Source organism: Macrotis lagotis, chromosome 5 (assembly GCF_037893015.1).
Source record: "Macrotis lagotis isolate mMagLag1 chromosome 5, bilby.v1.9.chrom.fasta, whole genome shotgun sequence".
NCBI classification, from domain to species: Eukaryota; Metazoa; Chordata; class Mammalia; order Peramelemorphia; family Peramelidae; genus Macrotis; species Macrotis lagotis.
Window position 1 is genome coordinate 37,514,671 of NC_133662.1, and position 16,850 is coordinate 37,531,520.

Sequence of the window (16,850 nt, forward strand, 5' to 3'; positions counted from 1 at the left end):
GATCCCTCTCATGAGATTTCCAGCTACATTAGGTTCTAGTAAGCCTCTCAAAAATGACTTTAATAGGTAAATTTGGTACAGATGGGAAATGAATTCAGTGTGTGACCAGGAATGATTTAGAACAACTGTTTATTGATATGACAGATCTTTGCAGACAATCTCAAGAGAGTCTGGATTTTAGTTGCCAGACAAGTAGGAGTGAATAAGTTGACTCTAGCATTTTGAACAGCCACCTTAGTAATAATCTGGGCCATGTGTATTTTGAGAAAGTTTCTGGTTTAAGATCCAAGATTTGGAACCAACCTATACCTGATGTAGCCATTCATAAAATTTGTGTATTTTTCTCCTAGTGTCAAAGAAGAATTTTACTATACTATAAAATATAATTGATTTTTAACATGAGGAATGACAATGGCCTGTTTTATATACTTGCTTTTATCTTGGCTAAACACTGAGATTTGTGATTAATGTTTAACCACATGAAGTTTATTCAGTTCAAGTAAGAGTCCAGCCTGTAAGTTCCCAGTGAGACATAGTGCCAGCTACGACCAGTATATTCAAAGGTACCTAACCAGACGTCAGTAGGATCATTGCAGTGACACCAATTAGATTATCTTATAACAGACAGTGGGAGAAGGGATCTGATGACCAGAGGATGTGGACCTGGTACAAAATATTAGTTTTCTCCTACCTCACAACAGAAATTTGGATGGAAAAGCAATTTGTCTCCCAAAGAGGTATGAACCTACAAGCTCATTCAACTTGGAACTTCACCGATTTGACAAGAACAAGACTTAAAAGAACTCTTTACAAGGGACATTACTGTAGGACTCGTGGTTGTTGTGAAGACAGAAATGACGACTGTGTAACTCATTTCTATGAGGTCAATGCCATATGTTACTGTGATAAATTCTGTGAAAGGGAAAATTCTGATTGCTGTCCTGATTACAAGTCCTTTTGCCAAGGAGGCAATATGTTTCAAAAAGGTAGGCATCGGGAAAAACAATGTATGAAGGAGGGTTTAACTTTAGGACAGATGAAAAGGGTCAGAAGACCTGAGATTTCAGGTACAGGGATAATGGACAAATACCAGGGCTCCTTAGAGGATATGTGGTTTTCTGAAGAGATTGGAGAGGGTAGAAGAAAGAGGGTTCAACCTTGGAATCAGAAAGGTTTGGATACAAATCTTGCCTCTGAAACATAGTTATGCAGCCGTAGGCAAATCATTTAACCTCTTAGTGATCCAAGTGTCTCTTGAAGAATATACTTAGAGATGTATTAATTATCAACATCTGCAAAGAAACTTTCCACAAAGGTATTTTTCTATAAGAAATCATATAACTGATTAAACAAATAAATCAAAAGAAAGAAAATACAAGAAGCAAAATAAATGTAAACTAAATAAGTAAAGATAAGTCAAGGAAAATATAAATCCATTTTATTATATTATTATTATTGAAATTTAATCTTTAAACAAGTTAGTTTAAAGTGTATTACCATGTAGGTATATTCAAGATTTTTCTTGTCTAATGACATTTCCAGGTCAGAATCTGAATGATTTTAAATGATCTTCAGCTGATGAATGTATTCTGGCAATGTCTCCTTTTCCAATTTATTATATTTATGCATAGGATCACAGGTTTGTTTTCTGAGGGATCTTGTTCAAGTTCAACTTTCTTGATAAGTTTGGGGGTACAAGAAAGTTAAGTGGATTTACTCAAGGTTTCACAAGTATTAAATATCATAGGTAATATTTGAATCCTGGTCCTCTAACTCAAGCCAATGTTTTTCCCCAAAGAACCATTTGCTTTTCCATTGTGCAATTGCAACTCAAGGGACTATAAAAAAAGTTTAAAGTGATTAATTTTAAAAAATCATTTAACTGATCATTTTGATATTATGTGGATAAGATTCTTGACACAAATAAGAATGACATGCACATATTGGCAGTAAAAATGTAGTTTATTGCTGAAACAAATTTCTTTAGTCTTCTAGTGGGTTAAATGTCCTTAAACAAGTTATTTAATTTCTTGGGACTTCAGTTTCTTATCATTTGTAAAATGAGGGAATGGTACCAAATGGATTCTAAGTTTCCTACAAACTCAAATTTTATGCTTCCGTGATGTTGCTCTTTCTATCCATTAGGACCAGCATCTCTCAGTAGTGTATAGTGTTACATACAATATCTTGTTCTAGATGGTAACATTTTCTGGTTAGAGTCTGATTAGTTGAAATAGATCCATTGTTAAGGATCTTAGTTCAAAGCCCAGTATGCTCCTGAAATAGTTACATGAACTTAGACAAATTGCTTTGCATTTTTGGATTTCAGTAACCCCATGTGTAGAAGGAGTAGTTTGAAGTAGAGGAACTATGTCTTTCCTGACTGAAAATACAAATCCTAAAACTAAAGACTAACTAGACAATTTGTTCTATTTGTTTAATGAATGGAACCAAGAACAATTTTGATTCCATACATAGATTTTCTTACACCAAGATTTCTATAGATGCAGCATCTGAACACTTTAAAAGACTAGCTACTTTCCTTGGAACTCAGAGCAGAATGGTGACACCTATTGGTAGTGATTTTACATTATTTTAAAAATGCTTGTTATCTTTTGTTTTTATATCATCTTCATTTTGAAATATATATCCTTCACCCTTCTTTTCCAAAAGAGTTATCCCTTATAGAAAAAAATTAAAAAGAAACAATTCATTAAAAATAACCAATGCTTAACTAAATTTAACAAAATATGTAATTTTACATACTGGTAGTCTTTGTGGTATAGTGGCTAGCATGCTGATTTTGATGGTAGAGTAATATGAGTTCAACACCCAACTTAGAAGCTTACCAACTTTGTGAACTTAAGCAAGTCACTTCACACATCTGGGTCTCAATTTCCACTTATATAAAACAGGCTTGCCTTAAATGGTTTCTATGGTCCCAACAACTTCTAAATCTAGGATCTTATGCTTCCAGAGGTAATTATTTTTTTCCTCTTCTTTGAGACCAAGTTTAGCCTTTACAATTACATTGCTCAGTTTTGGTTTTGTTATTTTTATTTTTGTCATTATGAATAGCATTTTCATGAATCTTTTTAATTCACTGCATCATTTCATATTTCACTTCAATTTTTAAAAATATTTTATTGAGAAATAGAATGGTGTAGTTGGTAGAGAACAGATTTCTAAGTCAGAAAAATCTAGATTCCAGCCCTGACTCTGTCTCATAGCTTATCATATCTGTGAACCCGAGAATAGACATCTTTAACCTCTGCATGCTCTAAGAAACTCTTTAGGAATAGAAACTTCAGAGTAGGGTCAGTTACATTAGTAGGTAGAAAACTCCATACTCCATGCCAGTAAAATCACAGAATCAAACATTCATTTCTGTCACTTTTCTCATGTCTTGACCTATCATAGGAAAATAAGCAACATGGAAACAAGATGGTCTATTGTATTTGCATTATTCCCTCTGAAATTAATGGGGGTGGATGATTCCTCTGTGAGTCTTGAGATGTGAAACTAGAGAATCACAGTTCAGTGAATGTCACCATCAATCTTAGTGTTCCATTAGATATGACCTTGGGGAGAACATTTGGCATCATATATTCTTCCAAAACCACAACTAATTTAACTCCTTGATAAAGTTGTGGTGTGGAATGGAAAACTTTCTAGTTTTCTGTGATATATCAAGATGTGGAACAAGAGACTCTCTTTACATAGAAGCTCTCCAACAAGGTCTGTCCAAGAGTTTGATTCCTGGTGATCCTGCCAGGAATCTAGAAGGTAGTAAGAATTTTTACTCTATTTCCACCTGGACTGTATAGTCTGGATCTCATACAATTATTTTTTTTCTGTCCTGGAAGTATCAATTTAATCATTTTATTTCATATCAAAAATTTTATATTGAATAATGATGATGATGATGTTAATGAAGATCAAGTTTTGTGCTTAGAGTTATAATCTGCTGTAGAAAATAACAACACTTTCATGTTTAACAAAATTCATAGGATTGATTTTCATCAAAAGAGACAACAGTATGTCATTGTATTAGTACTTTATATATAAAGACACTTTTCCCCAAGTTGCTGTAAGTGGTTTTATGGCACTAAGATTTTATTTATAGATATTTCTAAATTCTAGGTATGTGGTATTGATCAGTTTTCCTCACTTTTCCCTATACACCACCCCTTTTTTGTTTTTCTTATCCACATATTATGAATGTAGTCTTAAGAACAGAATTGTGGGGAGCCATTATTTCTGTCTGAAGACTAGTAAATGTTAATCTTTTTCCCTATTCTTTATGATAGACTGAGTGGTATTTAGATGACTTCGAATGTCAAAAATAGAATTGCAATTTAAACCATATGAAAAGAGGCAAAAGCTGGGAGCAAAGGAAGACTCATTCTCACTATCAGATCTTTAGGAGGACATCTACTGTCTTATCTTTACCCATACCACCTACCAGTCTCTTCCTTTCAAATATCTGATTGGCTTACTGTGCTATTTTTAAAGGTGCATAAGTAGAAATTGTCTTTAGTTTTCTACAACCAGCTTTAAAATCCTTTTACAAGAATTGATGGGTTTTTCTACATGCAGAAATATGACCAGTTCATAACTGCTGAATTTGTAATGCAAGTGGATATAACTCAAAAAATTCATTAAACACCAAAAAGCAATGTAGAAAGAGATCTAGAAAGCCATTTTCCCCCCTCTGGAGTGGGAAAGGTTTCTAAATCCAATTACAACAATACTCTGATATTCAACTGATATTAATGAAATGCAATTGGTAGAAGGAGAAAAGAATAAAACTATAGACCCTTATTCCTCCAAAGAAACTATGATATTTGAGGCAAAATCCTTCCTGTTGTGGCTTCAAATTTATCTTCCTTTCCTTTCCCTTCCCTTCTCTTAGGTTTTTCTCTACTGCATTCCTTTCCCGTCCTAAGAGGTACATGACAGGTTAAGAATATATGGATTTGGATGTTAACTGGTTTCTCATTTCCTTTTGTGTGACATCTTTCCTAATCATCCCATTTTCTCTTAGGTTGCATCTACTTAAATATGTTTTACATTAATCAGTCAGAAAACGAATACTAGTTGCCTGAGATTGTACTAGGCATTGGTGATACCTGTATGAAGAAATAAATAACTGTACTTGCATTCTAACAAGGGAGACAACAATTATATATTAAAATAAATGCTTGTTGTTCACTTATGTCTGATTCTTTATGACCTAGTGGACTAGGATGACAATACAGTTCATAGGGTTTTCTTGGCAAAACTATTGTGGTGGTTTTTCATTTCCTTTTCCAGGAAATAGAAAATAAGTTACTTGCCCAGAGTAACACAGACTGTAAATATGTGAGGCTGAATTTGGAGTTCTTCTGGCTCCAGGCCTATTTTATTTACTGATCCATCTAACTGCCTCATTAAAATGTATACAAGGATAGAGTCCTACAAAATAATCAAGAGTGAAATGCAAAGATAAAAGAGATCATTGCATGTAGTAACAACAATATTGTTTAAAGAACAACTTTGAGTGACTAGATCATTTTGACTATTATAATGACCCAAATAAGCTGCAAAAAACATATGAAGGAAGATGTTATCTGAATCCAGAGAAAGGGCTGATAACTATATATAATATATATATATATATATATATATATTTATGTTTAATGTTAGCCATCTCTAGGATGGGAGAAGAAAAAGATAAAAAGAATGTTAGATGATTATTATGAATTTAAAAGCATATCAAGTTGTGCAAAATAGATCTACATTTTTATATACAATCATTTTTCTCTTCTATTTTATCATATTATGGAAAATTATTTTTATTTCTTAAATTCAGAATAAAATAAATAACATTTTAAAATGTATACAGCATAACTATATTTTTTTATTTTTTCATTTATATATATTTTTTACCCCAACTCCAAACAAAAACAAGTCTCAAAATTTACTTCCCAAATCTTGAATTCCAAATTCTCTCCCATCCTCCCACCCCACTCCCCTCATTGAGCAAGTCAGTTAGCTGATTTATAGCCATGAATCACTACAATGGTCATGTTAAAAAAGTAAATATAATTCCCCCATCCTCCCTTCTGCCCTCTCACTCCCCCTCCCCCCTCACAAAGAAAGAGAGACTTCAAGAAAAACATAGTGGGGGGGAGAAAGGATATGTATTCAGATACCATCAGCTGTCTTTGGGATGGATCACAGTCTTTGTTGTAAATCCATCAGAAAAGTTGCTTCAATATTTTTTTCTCAAGGTTGCTATTTCTAGCTGTATTTCTCACCATTCTATTCCTCCCCATCCCCATTTATTTTTTCTCTCTCTCCCACCATGTCCCTCATCAAAAGTGTGTTGTATTCGATTATTTTTTCATGATCTTCCCTTTATTCTATCACTACCCTTCCTCCCATCCCTTTCTTCTAGGGTAAACTAGATTTCTATACCCCAATGTGTGTCTGTATGTGAATGAAGTCTCATTCATTTCCCCTCACCTTCCCCCTTTCCACTCCACTGAAAAATTTTTTCATGACTCTTTTATTTGATATTTTATTTTTGCAAGTACATGTTGTGAAAGTTTTTTGACACACACACACACACACACACACACACACACACACACACACACACATATATATATATATATATATATATATATATATATATATGCATTTTTAATTTACAAAATTTCCTTCCAACCTCTTTTCCAAACCCACTTCCCTCAGTGGTGAACAGTCAGGTTAATTTTGAACAGATGCAACTGTGTTAAATATCTTTACAGATTACTCATTTTTCAAAATGAGTACATTTTTCAAAATGAGTAATTAGGATTAAGTGAACAAAGTACATGAGATTTTTTTTAAAAAAGTGAATGTAGTGTTCATCAGATTCTGAAGGGTCTTTTTTGTTATGTTTTGTTTTGTATTTCTTCCCTGGATGGGGACAACATTGTCCATAGCTGATCTAATAGTGTTCTTAGCTCTCTGAACTGTTGAGAGGAGCTGCATCCATCAAAGTTGATCAACTCACAATGTTATTGTTAATTATAGAATGTTCTTTTGGTTCAGCATCAAATACTGTGAGTCATTGCAGGTTTTTTGAGAGTCTGTCTGACCATTTATGGCTTCTTATAGAATAATAATATTCCATAATATTCACGTACCATAACTTGTTTAACCATTTCTCAATTGATGAACATTCCCTTAATTTCCACTTCTTTGCCACTACAAAAAGATTTGCTATGGAACATGGGACTTTTCCCACTTTTAATGATTTCTTCTCGATAGAGACCTAGAATTGGAATTTCTGCATCAAAGTGAATGATCAGTTTTATTGTCCTTTGGGCATAGTTCCATATTGCTCTCCAGAATGGTTGGATCAGTTCACATTTCCACTAGCCATGCATTAATGTCCCAATACTCCCATAACCTCTCCAACTTTGATCATTTCCTCTTTTTTGTCAACTTAGTCAATATGATAGGTATCAAGTGATACTTCATAGTTGTTTTAATTTGTATTTCTCTAATCAGTAATGATTTGGAACATTTTTTTCATATGATTACACATAACTTTAATTTCTTCCTTAGAAAACTGTCTGTTGGGGTGGCCAGGTTGCACAGTGGATAGAGCACCGGCCCTGGAGTCAGGAGTACCTGAGTTCAAATCCGGCCTCAGACACTTAATAATTACCTAGCTGTGTGGCCTCGGGAAAGCCACTTAACCCCATTTGCCCTGCAAAAACCTAAAAATAAAACACCCCCCCAAAAACCTTCTCTGTTCATATCCTTTGACCATTTATCAATTGGGGAATGACTTGTGATCTTATAAATTTGATACAATTCTCTCTATATTTTAGAAATAAGACCTTTATCAGAACCCTTAACTGTGAAAATTGTTTCCCAGCTTTCTGCTCTCCTTCTGATTTTGGCAGCATTGATTTTATTAGTGCAAAAATTTTTTAATTTAATATGGTCAAAATCATTCATTTTGCTATTTAAAATGTATTCTATTTCTTGTTTGGTCATAAATGTCTCCCCTTTCCATAGATCTGATAGCTAATTTCTTGCTTTATGAACTTATCTATGGTGTCACAGTATATGTCTAAGTTTTGTATGCATTTTGACCTTATTTTGGTGTAGAGTGTGAGATATGACTCTATGCCTAATTTTTTTTGCCATACTATTTTCCAGTTTTCCAAACAATTTTTATCAAATAGTGAGCTTTTATCCCAGAAATTTTCTCTGTGTTTGTTAAATAGTAGGTTACTGTAGTCATTTACTACTGTTTCTTTTGAACCTATCCTAATTCACTGATCCATTCCTCTGTTTCTTAACCAGTACTGGCAGTTTTGATGACTGTTGCTTTATAGTATAATTTTATATCTGGTTGATTTATGCCATTTTCCTTTACTTTTATTATTTTAATTAGTCTCCTTGATATTCTTGCCCTTTTGTTGCTCCAGATGAATTTCATTACTATTTTTTTCTAGCTCAATAAATAATTAGTTAATAGTTTCATCATGTGACACTAAATAAGTAATTTTATTTGGATAGAATTGTTATTTTTATTATATTAGCTTGATATAATTATGAGCAGTCATCATTTTTTCAATTGTTTGGCTCTGACTTTATTTAGATAAGAAGGGCTTTGCATTTGTGTTCATATAGTTTCTGGGTTTAACTTGGGAGTTAGATTCCCAAGTATTTAATGTTGTATACAGTGACTTTAAATGGAATTTTTCTCTTAATCTCTTGTTCTTGGACTTTGTTGTTCATATATAGAAATGCTGATGATTTATGTGAGTTTTCTTGACTCTTTTATGTGAAATACATTAGCCCATTCTATCTCTCCTTTCCCTATCTCCCAGTACATTCATTCCCCCCCCATTAATTTCATCTCTATAATATATTATACCTTTAAATTCAGCTCCATCCTGTGCCTTGTATTTATACACACACACACACACACACACACACACACACACACACACACACATATATACACTCTTTCTCACCGTCCTAATAAATGAGAAAGATCATATGAGTTATCAGTATCATCTTCCTTTGCAAGAATACATATATACTACATACACACACACACACACACACACACACACACACACACACACACACATACAATTCAGAATCATTAATTTCCCCTTTCTATGCACTCTCTCTGTGCTTCACCTGAGTCCTGTACTTGAAGATCATAGTTTCTGTTCAACTCTGATTGTTTCAATAGGAAAGTGTGAAAGTCTTCTGTTTCATTGAGTCTCCATCTTTTTGCTTGAAAGAGTCTGTTCAGTTTTGTTGGGTAGCTGATTTTCAGTTGTAATCCAAGTTCTTCTGTCTTCTGGAATGTCATATTCCAAGCCCTTTGGAATTTGATACAATTCTCTCTATATTTTAGAAATAAGACCTTTATCAGAGTCCTTAAGGTAGATGGTAATACATCCTGTGTAATCTTGTAATCTACAACTCTGTGATATTTGAATAGTTTCTTTCTGGCTGTTTATACAATTGTTTCCATGACTTGGGAGTTATAGAATTTGGCTATAATATTCCTGGGAGTTTTTATTTTGGAATCTCAGGAGGTAATTGGTGGGTTCCCTCAATTTCTATTTTAGCCTCTACTTCTAGGACATCAGGGCAATTTTACTGAAGAATTTCTTTTAAAATGAAGTCTAGTTCTTTTCCTGGGTATGACTTTCAGGTAGCCCAATAATTATTAAATTACCACTTCTAGATCTGTTTTCCACGTCACTTGTTTTCTCAATGAGATATTTCATATTTTCTTTTAGGTTTTCATTCTTTTGGTTGTGTTTTATTGTCTCTTGCTTTCTCACAAAGTCAACAGCTTCCCTTAGCTCCATTTTATATTTGAAGGAATTATTTTCTTCAGATAGCTTTTTTAGCCCCCTTTCCATCTGGCCAATTATGCTTTTCCTCATTGAGCTTTTGTATTGCTTTTTCCATTTGACACGAACTGGTTTTTAAGATATTATTTTCTTCAGCATTTTTTTCTGTCTTCTTCATCAAGTCGTTGAATTGGTTTTCATGATTTGTCTACTTTGCTCTCATTTCTCTTCCCAATTTTTTCCATTCCTTTCTTACTTGATTTTCTAAATCTGTTCTGAGTGCTTCGATAGCTTAAGACCAATTCCTGTTTTTCTTGGAGGCTTTGGATTCAGAAGCTTTGACTTTGTCATCTTCTGAGTATGTGTTTTGATCCTCTATGGAACCAAAGCAATTTTCTATGGTCAGATACTTTTTCTTCTTCTGTTTGCTCATTTCTATAGATTTTGATCTGATTTTAACTCTTTGTTAAGATGGGCTCTGCTTCCAGGGAGGAGCATACATTTCCTAAGCTCTTGAGGGTTTTTTGCAGCTGTTTGCAAGGACACCTTAGGACTTCACTTTCTTCAATGTCTTACAAGAGGCTCTGACTTCCTAGCCTGTATTATTTTCTGTGCATGACCATAAGCACACCCTTCTGCTCTGGAGCTGTGAGGAGTGTTCCTGCTCTGCTATGGTAGTATGGGCCCCCGGACTGCGACCTGAATCTGAATATAATCAAAGCAACATAGTCCTGCTCCAGGGATGGCAAAGAGACCTCTGCAGTCTCCCCTAACCCCATTACTATCCTTGGGCTAAGCAGTCAAGAAGCAACTGCCCCATGCTGTCCTGTCAGGTGACTCCCCAGGATTGTTCTTGGTCCCCGGGGACCAGGGCTTTGCTGAGACCTGCACTGGACTAGGCTCTGCTCTCAATCTGGTGTGGCAGAGCTTTCCAGTGGAGCTTCCCAATTGTCCTTCACATTCCCTTGGCTGAGAGGTCTGGATACTGCCACTGCTTCTGAGGACCCAGTTGCTCCCAGGACCTAGGTGCTATGGGTTGTTCCTGGATGTCTGGAGTCAGTTTGCTACAGTGCTGTCTGGGGTCCACTGCAGGTCCTTCCTAACCATTATGTAACTGACCTTTACCATGGATCTTTAAAGTTATCTTGGACTGGAAAATTTTTTTACTCAGTCTTTTCTAACCACTCTACAATTTGGTTAGTTATTATTTAAAAGTATTTGGAGTGGTCTGGGGATGGGGGGGGAGCTTGTGGGAGTTCCTGCCTCCATCTTGATTCTGCCTGCACAACATAATTGTAAAGTAAACTTATATGTTTTTCTACGTACCTACATCATCTGCATTCAAAACACAATTTAATATAGGTATATGTAATTTTGCTTGAATACACTATTTTTACTTTTACTGTATAAACTCTCTCAGCAGGAACTGTTTCAGTTTTGTCTTATATCTTCAGTGACTAATACAATGCTGGGTACAAAATAGATGCTTAATATTTTTAGGCATATGGAGTTATAGAAATATCAATATTCTTTAATAATAGGTGGCCTAAACAGAAGGTAATAGCTAATGAAATACGTTAATTATAGAATATTCTTCTTGAAAAAAATTAAAACATCTATTTGGGAGTCCCACAAAGATTTAGAAAAGATCTGAATGTTTTTGTCCACTGTGATCATTGGTTGAATCAATGAATAGGAAAAGTTTACATTACCAAGAATCTTTATTATATAAATTACCTAGGATTTATAATCTTGCAATACTATGGTAGATAGGTCTATTCTCCAGTGTTAATTCAATAAAATGGCTATGTTTAATGAGTTGTTATTTAAAAAAAATAAATCCTGCTTCTTTATAATTGTTGTATCTATTTAAAAGGAAGAGTAAGTTGATTTTGTGGGCATTGGCACTGGAAAGCTCACCATGAATGGTATGACATGGATGGTTGATTGGTTGTACAATGACATTTTCTAGATAAAGTATTGATATGCCCTTACCCTCTGGCTCATATTCTTGAGCAAGTTTTTCAGCCAATTTCAGTTGACAATTTGAGAACATTTTCAGTAGTAATAAGTTGTAATCAGATTTTTAAAAAGAAATGTGGATGAGAGTATGCAATTTTTCTACTTCATAAAATTTTCTAATGAGAGAACTATGAGAGAGAGATTTTTTTCATCTTTAAATGAACTGGATGACATAATTTTATATTTTTTCCATAACTGAAGTCTGACTTTTGCCTGGAACAATTAACTCTGCCTATTTATGAGCATTGCCTTAGTTTTTTATTTTTCCTTAAGTGAGAAACATCAAAATTTGACAGACTATTTTTTGTTTATCTCTTTAAATGTATTCAGTTTTCTTTTTTGAAGAGATTCATGATTGACTCATGATAATCTGTTCTTTTTCTGAAAGATAGAATTATCTTCGTAGAGATGTAATATACATTTCTTAAGAGAATATTATAAAGAATTTCCATGGAATTCAGTATTTGACCATGTCAAACTAGAAATCCCTTTCATCAAATTGCAATCAAGTAATTTTTGTATAATTTATAAATCCAATTAAAATTCTAGTATACTTGTGTCAATGTACTTAAACTGAATTTAACATTTTTTTCACTCATTTGTATATTATGTTGGCAGGTTGCCTCAGAGATGGTCAGCATTATGTGGAAGGATCTGTAATTAAAGAAAACTGCAATAAATGGTAATTACCCTAAAAGCCTAAAAGTAATTTTTTGTGTGATTTCCCCCCTGTCAGTACTATAATTATTTTTGAGTTATTCTTGATTTAAACATAGGAGAGGGGAATTTCTAGAATTTATTTAAATTTTTTTAAAAAGTGACTTCATATATTTCTTTTTTGAGCTACTTTGATAGCCACAAATATTGCCATCATAATGCAGATATTAAAACAACTATTTAATGTTTCTATTCCTTAAAGGATAAATGATATCACTTAATTTTTTCTACTAAGAAAGACAAAAGTGTTCAAAATACAGCAGAATCACATTTAACACTTCTAATTTACATTAGGACATATATGGGTCAGTTCTTGGTCCTTAAATTTAATAATAGGCTTTAAAAAAATCCCACCATAAATTTGACTTGCAGTGGTATATATATATATATATATATATATATATATATATATATATATATATATATATATATATATATATATATATATATATTCTATATTAACTCAAATTTTTTTCCCTAAGCATTTAAAATGTATATACAGTGATATATTGGAGCCAATTCTAATTATTCAAATTCCATTGTGAGCATTTGATCTTGGAAATTGACAGATTCTACAAATCAGGTTTTGATTTATGAATTTGTTGATTATATAGACATAGCAACATTTTGTAGGAAATATTAACAAAGCAGATTAACCTTAAACATGTCTCATGCATATAGTTATCTCCCTTTCTCCCTGCCCGAGAGAGAAATTTAGTTGTTAAATATTTACCAGTTCATCTCTATGTGCATGCATAGTGTAATAAGGAATTATGAGCAAGAAGAAGATGGATTGGCCAATGTACTGCTCTTCCAGAAGTTTACAGTCTACTAAGGGGAATAAGATAAAAAAAATTACTAATAAGACACATAGTGTTAAAAATCTATAAAGAAGGCACACATTAAGTGCTATTAGAATTTGAAAATCACTTCTGACTGGAAAGATCATGGGTAATTTCAGGAAGCATGTAGTCTTTGAGTTGGGCTTTGATGTATTGATAGAATTTCTATGTAGAACTGTTGGAAAGAACCTATGAGGCACAGAGAATGGAAAAAAAATACTGATATGCTGGTAAATGTTTTCCAATCAGTTTCTAAAATTATATGCAACAAAGACTTTTAAGTTTAACATGAATTATTTTCTGTTTCTCCATCTAGACTTTATTAAGTTAAGCCAAGCAATAGATCAAGCCTTCATTTGCAGTATTATCTCATTTCCAAGGTGTCAATACTCACAATAAAAATTTAACAATTGGCTCTCTGAAGGCAGTATGATTTTCATCCAGCATACCACTGGATATAAATTAAGGACTGGAGGCAGAGGTTTTTTATAAAATCTTCTGTAGAACAATGAAACAAGAATTTAGGTGTCTAATATCTGTCAGGCACATTACTAAGCACCTTTATTTATTTTTTAAAATAAATTTATTTATTATTTTTCCAGCTTCATGTAAAGATAGCTTTCAAACATCATTTTTTTTGGGGGGGAGGGGGCAGGATAAGGATTTGAATTCTATATTTTTTCTCCTTCTTCCCTCCTCCCCTAGACAAAGTAATCTAATATGCCTAAGCACCTTTAAAAATAACAACCTCCCCAAACAAACAAAACTAAACATATCATTTGATACTAAAAATAACCCTGTAAGAGAAATGCTATTATTATTCTTAGTGGACTTAGAATATCGTGTGTGTGTGTGTGTGTGTGTGTGTGTGTGTGTGTGTGTGTGTGTGTGAGAGAGAGAGAGAGAGAGAGAGAGAGAGAGAGAGAGAGAGAGAGAAGGAGAGAGAGATGGTTTTTTGTGTGTGCAGTTTTTGCAAAGAGGTGGGAGATGAATGGAAGCTATGCTAGATAGAATTTCTGTATGTACTGAGGATTTTGAAGCAGTATCTGTCTGTCTGTTTGTCTGTCTGTCTATCTATCTATCTATCTATCTATCTATCTATATACTCTGCACTTTCTAAAAGTCTTACTGTGGAATAAAGGAAAAGAAATTTCATGGTGGTTCAAGAAAATGGAGGTTGTACCATAAGAATGAGTGACTTGAGGGAACTTATAGATAAATTTGAAAGAGCTGGTGCCAAGGGGAGAGATGACAAATACAAGGAACATTGGATGTATTTTTTTCTCTCACTTAGTAAACTATTCCCTAAAGTCAGATGAGGTAGTGTATTAGAGTAAAAAAAATAAAATAGTAATACCACCATATTGACTAGTATATTCCATTAGAGTCACTTAAGTTTATTTATATTCGGTAAGAAGCCAACTGTCAAAACTCTAAAAATTAATCTAGGAAATGCATTTTTGTAATAACAATGCATCATTTTTTTCCACTTACTTTGAAATGTGTTACTTGTTTTGGATAGCTTTCATTCTTATTTCTTCTGTCTTTTCAGTACATGCTCAGACCAGCAGTGGCGATGCTCCCAGCATGTGTGCCTTGTTCGTCCAGAATTAATTGAAAATGTCAATAATAGAGATTATGGGTGAGAAAAAAAGTCTTTCTTTTATATGCTTTCCATGACACAATTGAATTCCAGCAATCCATGATTATTTCCTGTTTTCTAAACGATGCCAGAGTCTTGCTTTCAAAATGATCATTTTTGAAACAGCAAAAAGAAAACAAGGAGGGAAATAGGAAAGGTGATAAGAGGACATAAAATATATGCCATGCAAAATACTGAAGTGAATGATTAAAAATTATTTAAGTAAAACATAAAAGGAAACACTAAATTCAGCATATAAATAAAGAGGACTGAACTGAGGTGGGAGTTCATTAAAATTCTGGTCATCATTCTGTTTCAAAATAACTGATTTAGGGGAAATCATTTGATTATACACAAATATTATCTATGTATATAATATAGCTATATCTTTAGATATAGATATGCTATATACATATAGATATAGATATTAGTCTAAAAATTTGTGAAGAGGTTCAAATTTGTGTTATTTTAAGCCCCTCTTACACCCACCCACCCACATGCTCTGTCACATATATACATGCATATGTACAACCTACATACCCATCTCCACCCAGAATTCCTCAATCCACACTTCACAAGCAGCCACCTTATCTAGGTGACATGAAAATAGTCATTTCATCCATTTATGTCCTCTGAGGTGACTCTAAAATCAGTTAGGTCTGTTAAACTGATTAGTGCTGTGGTTAACTGATTTTATGTCATAATGAAAATTAAACTTATAACCCTTGATTGGCCATGAATGCAGTGTTTGACCACTGTTTTGGATCCATTTATAAGCTGTAAAATTATGGGGCCAATTCACTTCGACAAGCATTTATTAGACCCTTGCTATGTTCCAGGCAAGGTTCTGGGTTCTGGGAACAAAGACAAAAGACAAAATATCTGCCCTCCAAGGAGCTTACTTGGGGAAAAAAAGATCTCTTAATGTGCCTTCCAACTTCTAAAATTCTATGATTTATTCATTTACTTTAAAACTTCTTGCTATGATATGGTCTAGACATCATTTAAGCTGACTTGCTGAAAAAAAGACAAAGATATTGTAAAATATGGCAATGAATATTTGATTTATTTTTGTGAAGTAGTTTTGGATTCAAGATTGCATTCACTTTTTTACATGTGTGTGCATGCACGTATGTGTGAGAAAGAGAGAGTGAGAGAAGAGGGAAGGAAAATCTGACATTATCACAAGGTCAAAACTACATCTTACATAGAGATGAACTAGATTCATTTTCAAAAAGTAGAAAACCTAGAGATATCACAGGGAAGATCTACTATATCCATCTAAAGGGAATAGGTTTTCCTGTCTCCCAAGTCAACAAACACTTATTGTTTACCAGGTTTTGTGCTGGTGATATAAATGAGGGCAAAAACAGTACCTGCTCTCAAGGAGCTTACCTTATAATGAGGATAATAGTTTGTTAAAAACTAAGTAGATATATATGGGAACCAAGAAAGATCTCCAAGAGTAGGTGGGGTTTGAGCTGAACTTTGAAGAAAGTTTAAAGTTTAAAAAGAGGAAGGAAAAAGCATTTGTGTCAGATGCTATACTATACTAAGTTCCTTGCAGATAATAATAACATCAGTAAAAGACACTAAGAGTCAGAGATGAGGTATAGCATGCTCTAGGCATGTGAGTAGAGGAACAGGAAATGTAAAGGCAGGGATCTGAAAAAAGGAAGATGCTGGTTCATAAGGTCTTCTAATCAACATTTCTTTTTCAATGTTTTATACTTTCCTTTAGGTTTCTTATTAATA

General features: G+C 33.5%; 1 protein-coding gene across 7 annotated transcripts in view; it reads left to right on the top strand.

The window, feature by feature from the left end:
• The first annotated feature begins 514 nt into the window (after positions 1-514).
• Positions 515-16,850, top strand: part of TINAG (tubulointerstitial nephritis antigen) — a 235,575-nt gene continuing 219,239 nt past the window's right edge. For 4 of the 7 annotated variants that reach the window (XM_074237235.1, XM_074237236.1, XM_074237234.1 and 1 more), the window contains exons 1-3: positions 515-986; positions 12,513-12,576; positions 15,006-15,095. In XM_074237235.1, the coding sequence (XP_074093336.1) occupies positions 656-986; positions 12,513-12,576; positions 15,006-15,095 (485 nt within the window). In that variant the 5' untranslated portion in view covers positions 515-655. The remainder of the gene's footprint in view (positions 987-12,512; positions 12,577-15,005; positions 15,096-16,850) is intronic. The other 3 variants (XM_074237230.1, XM_074237232.1, XM_074237233.1) reach the window with 1 other exon arrangement.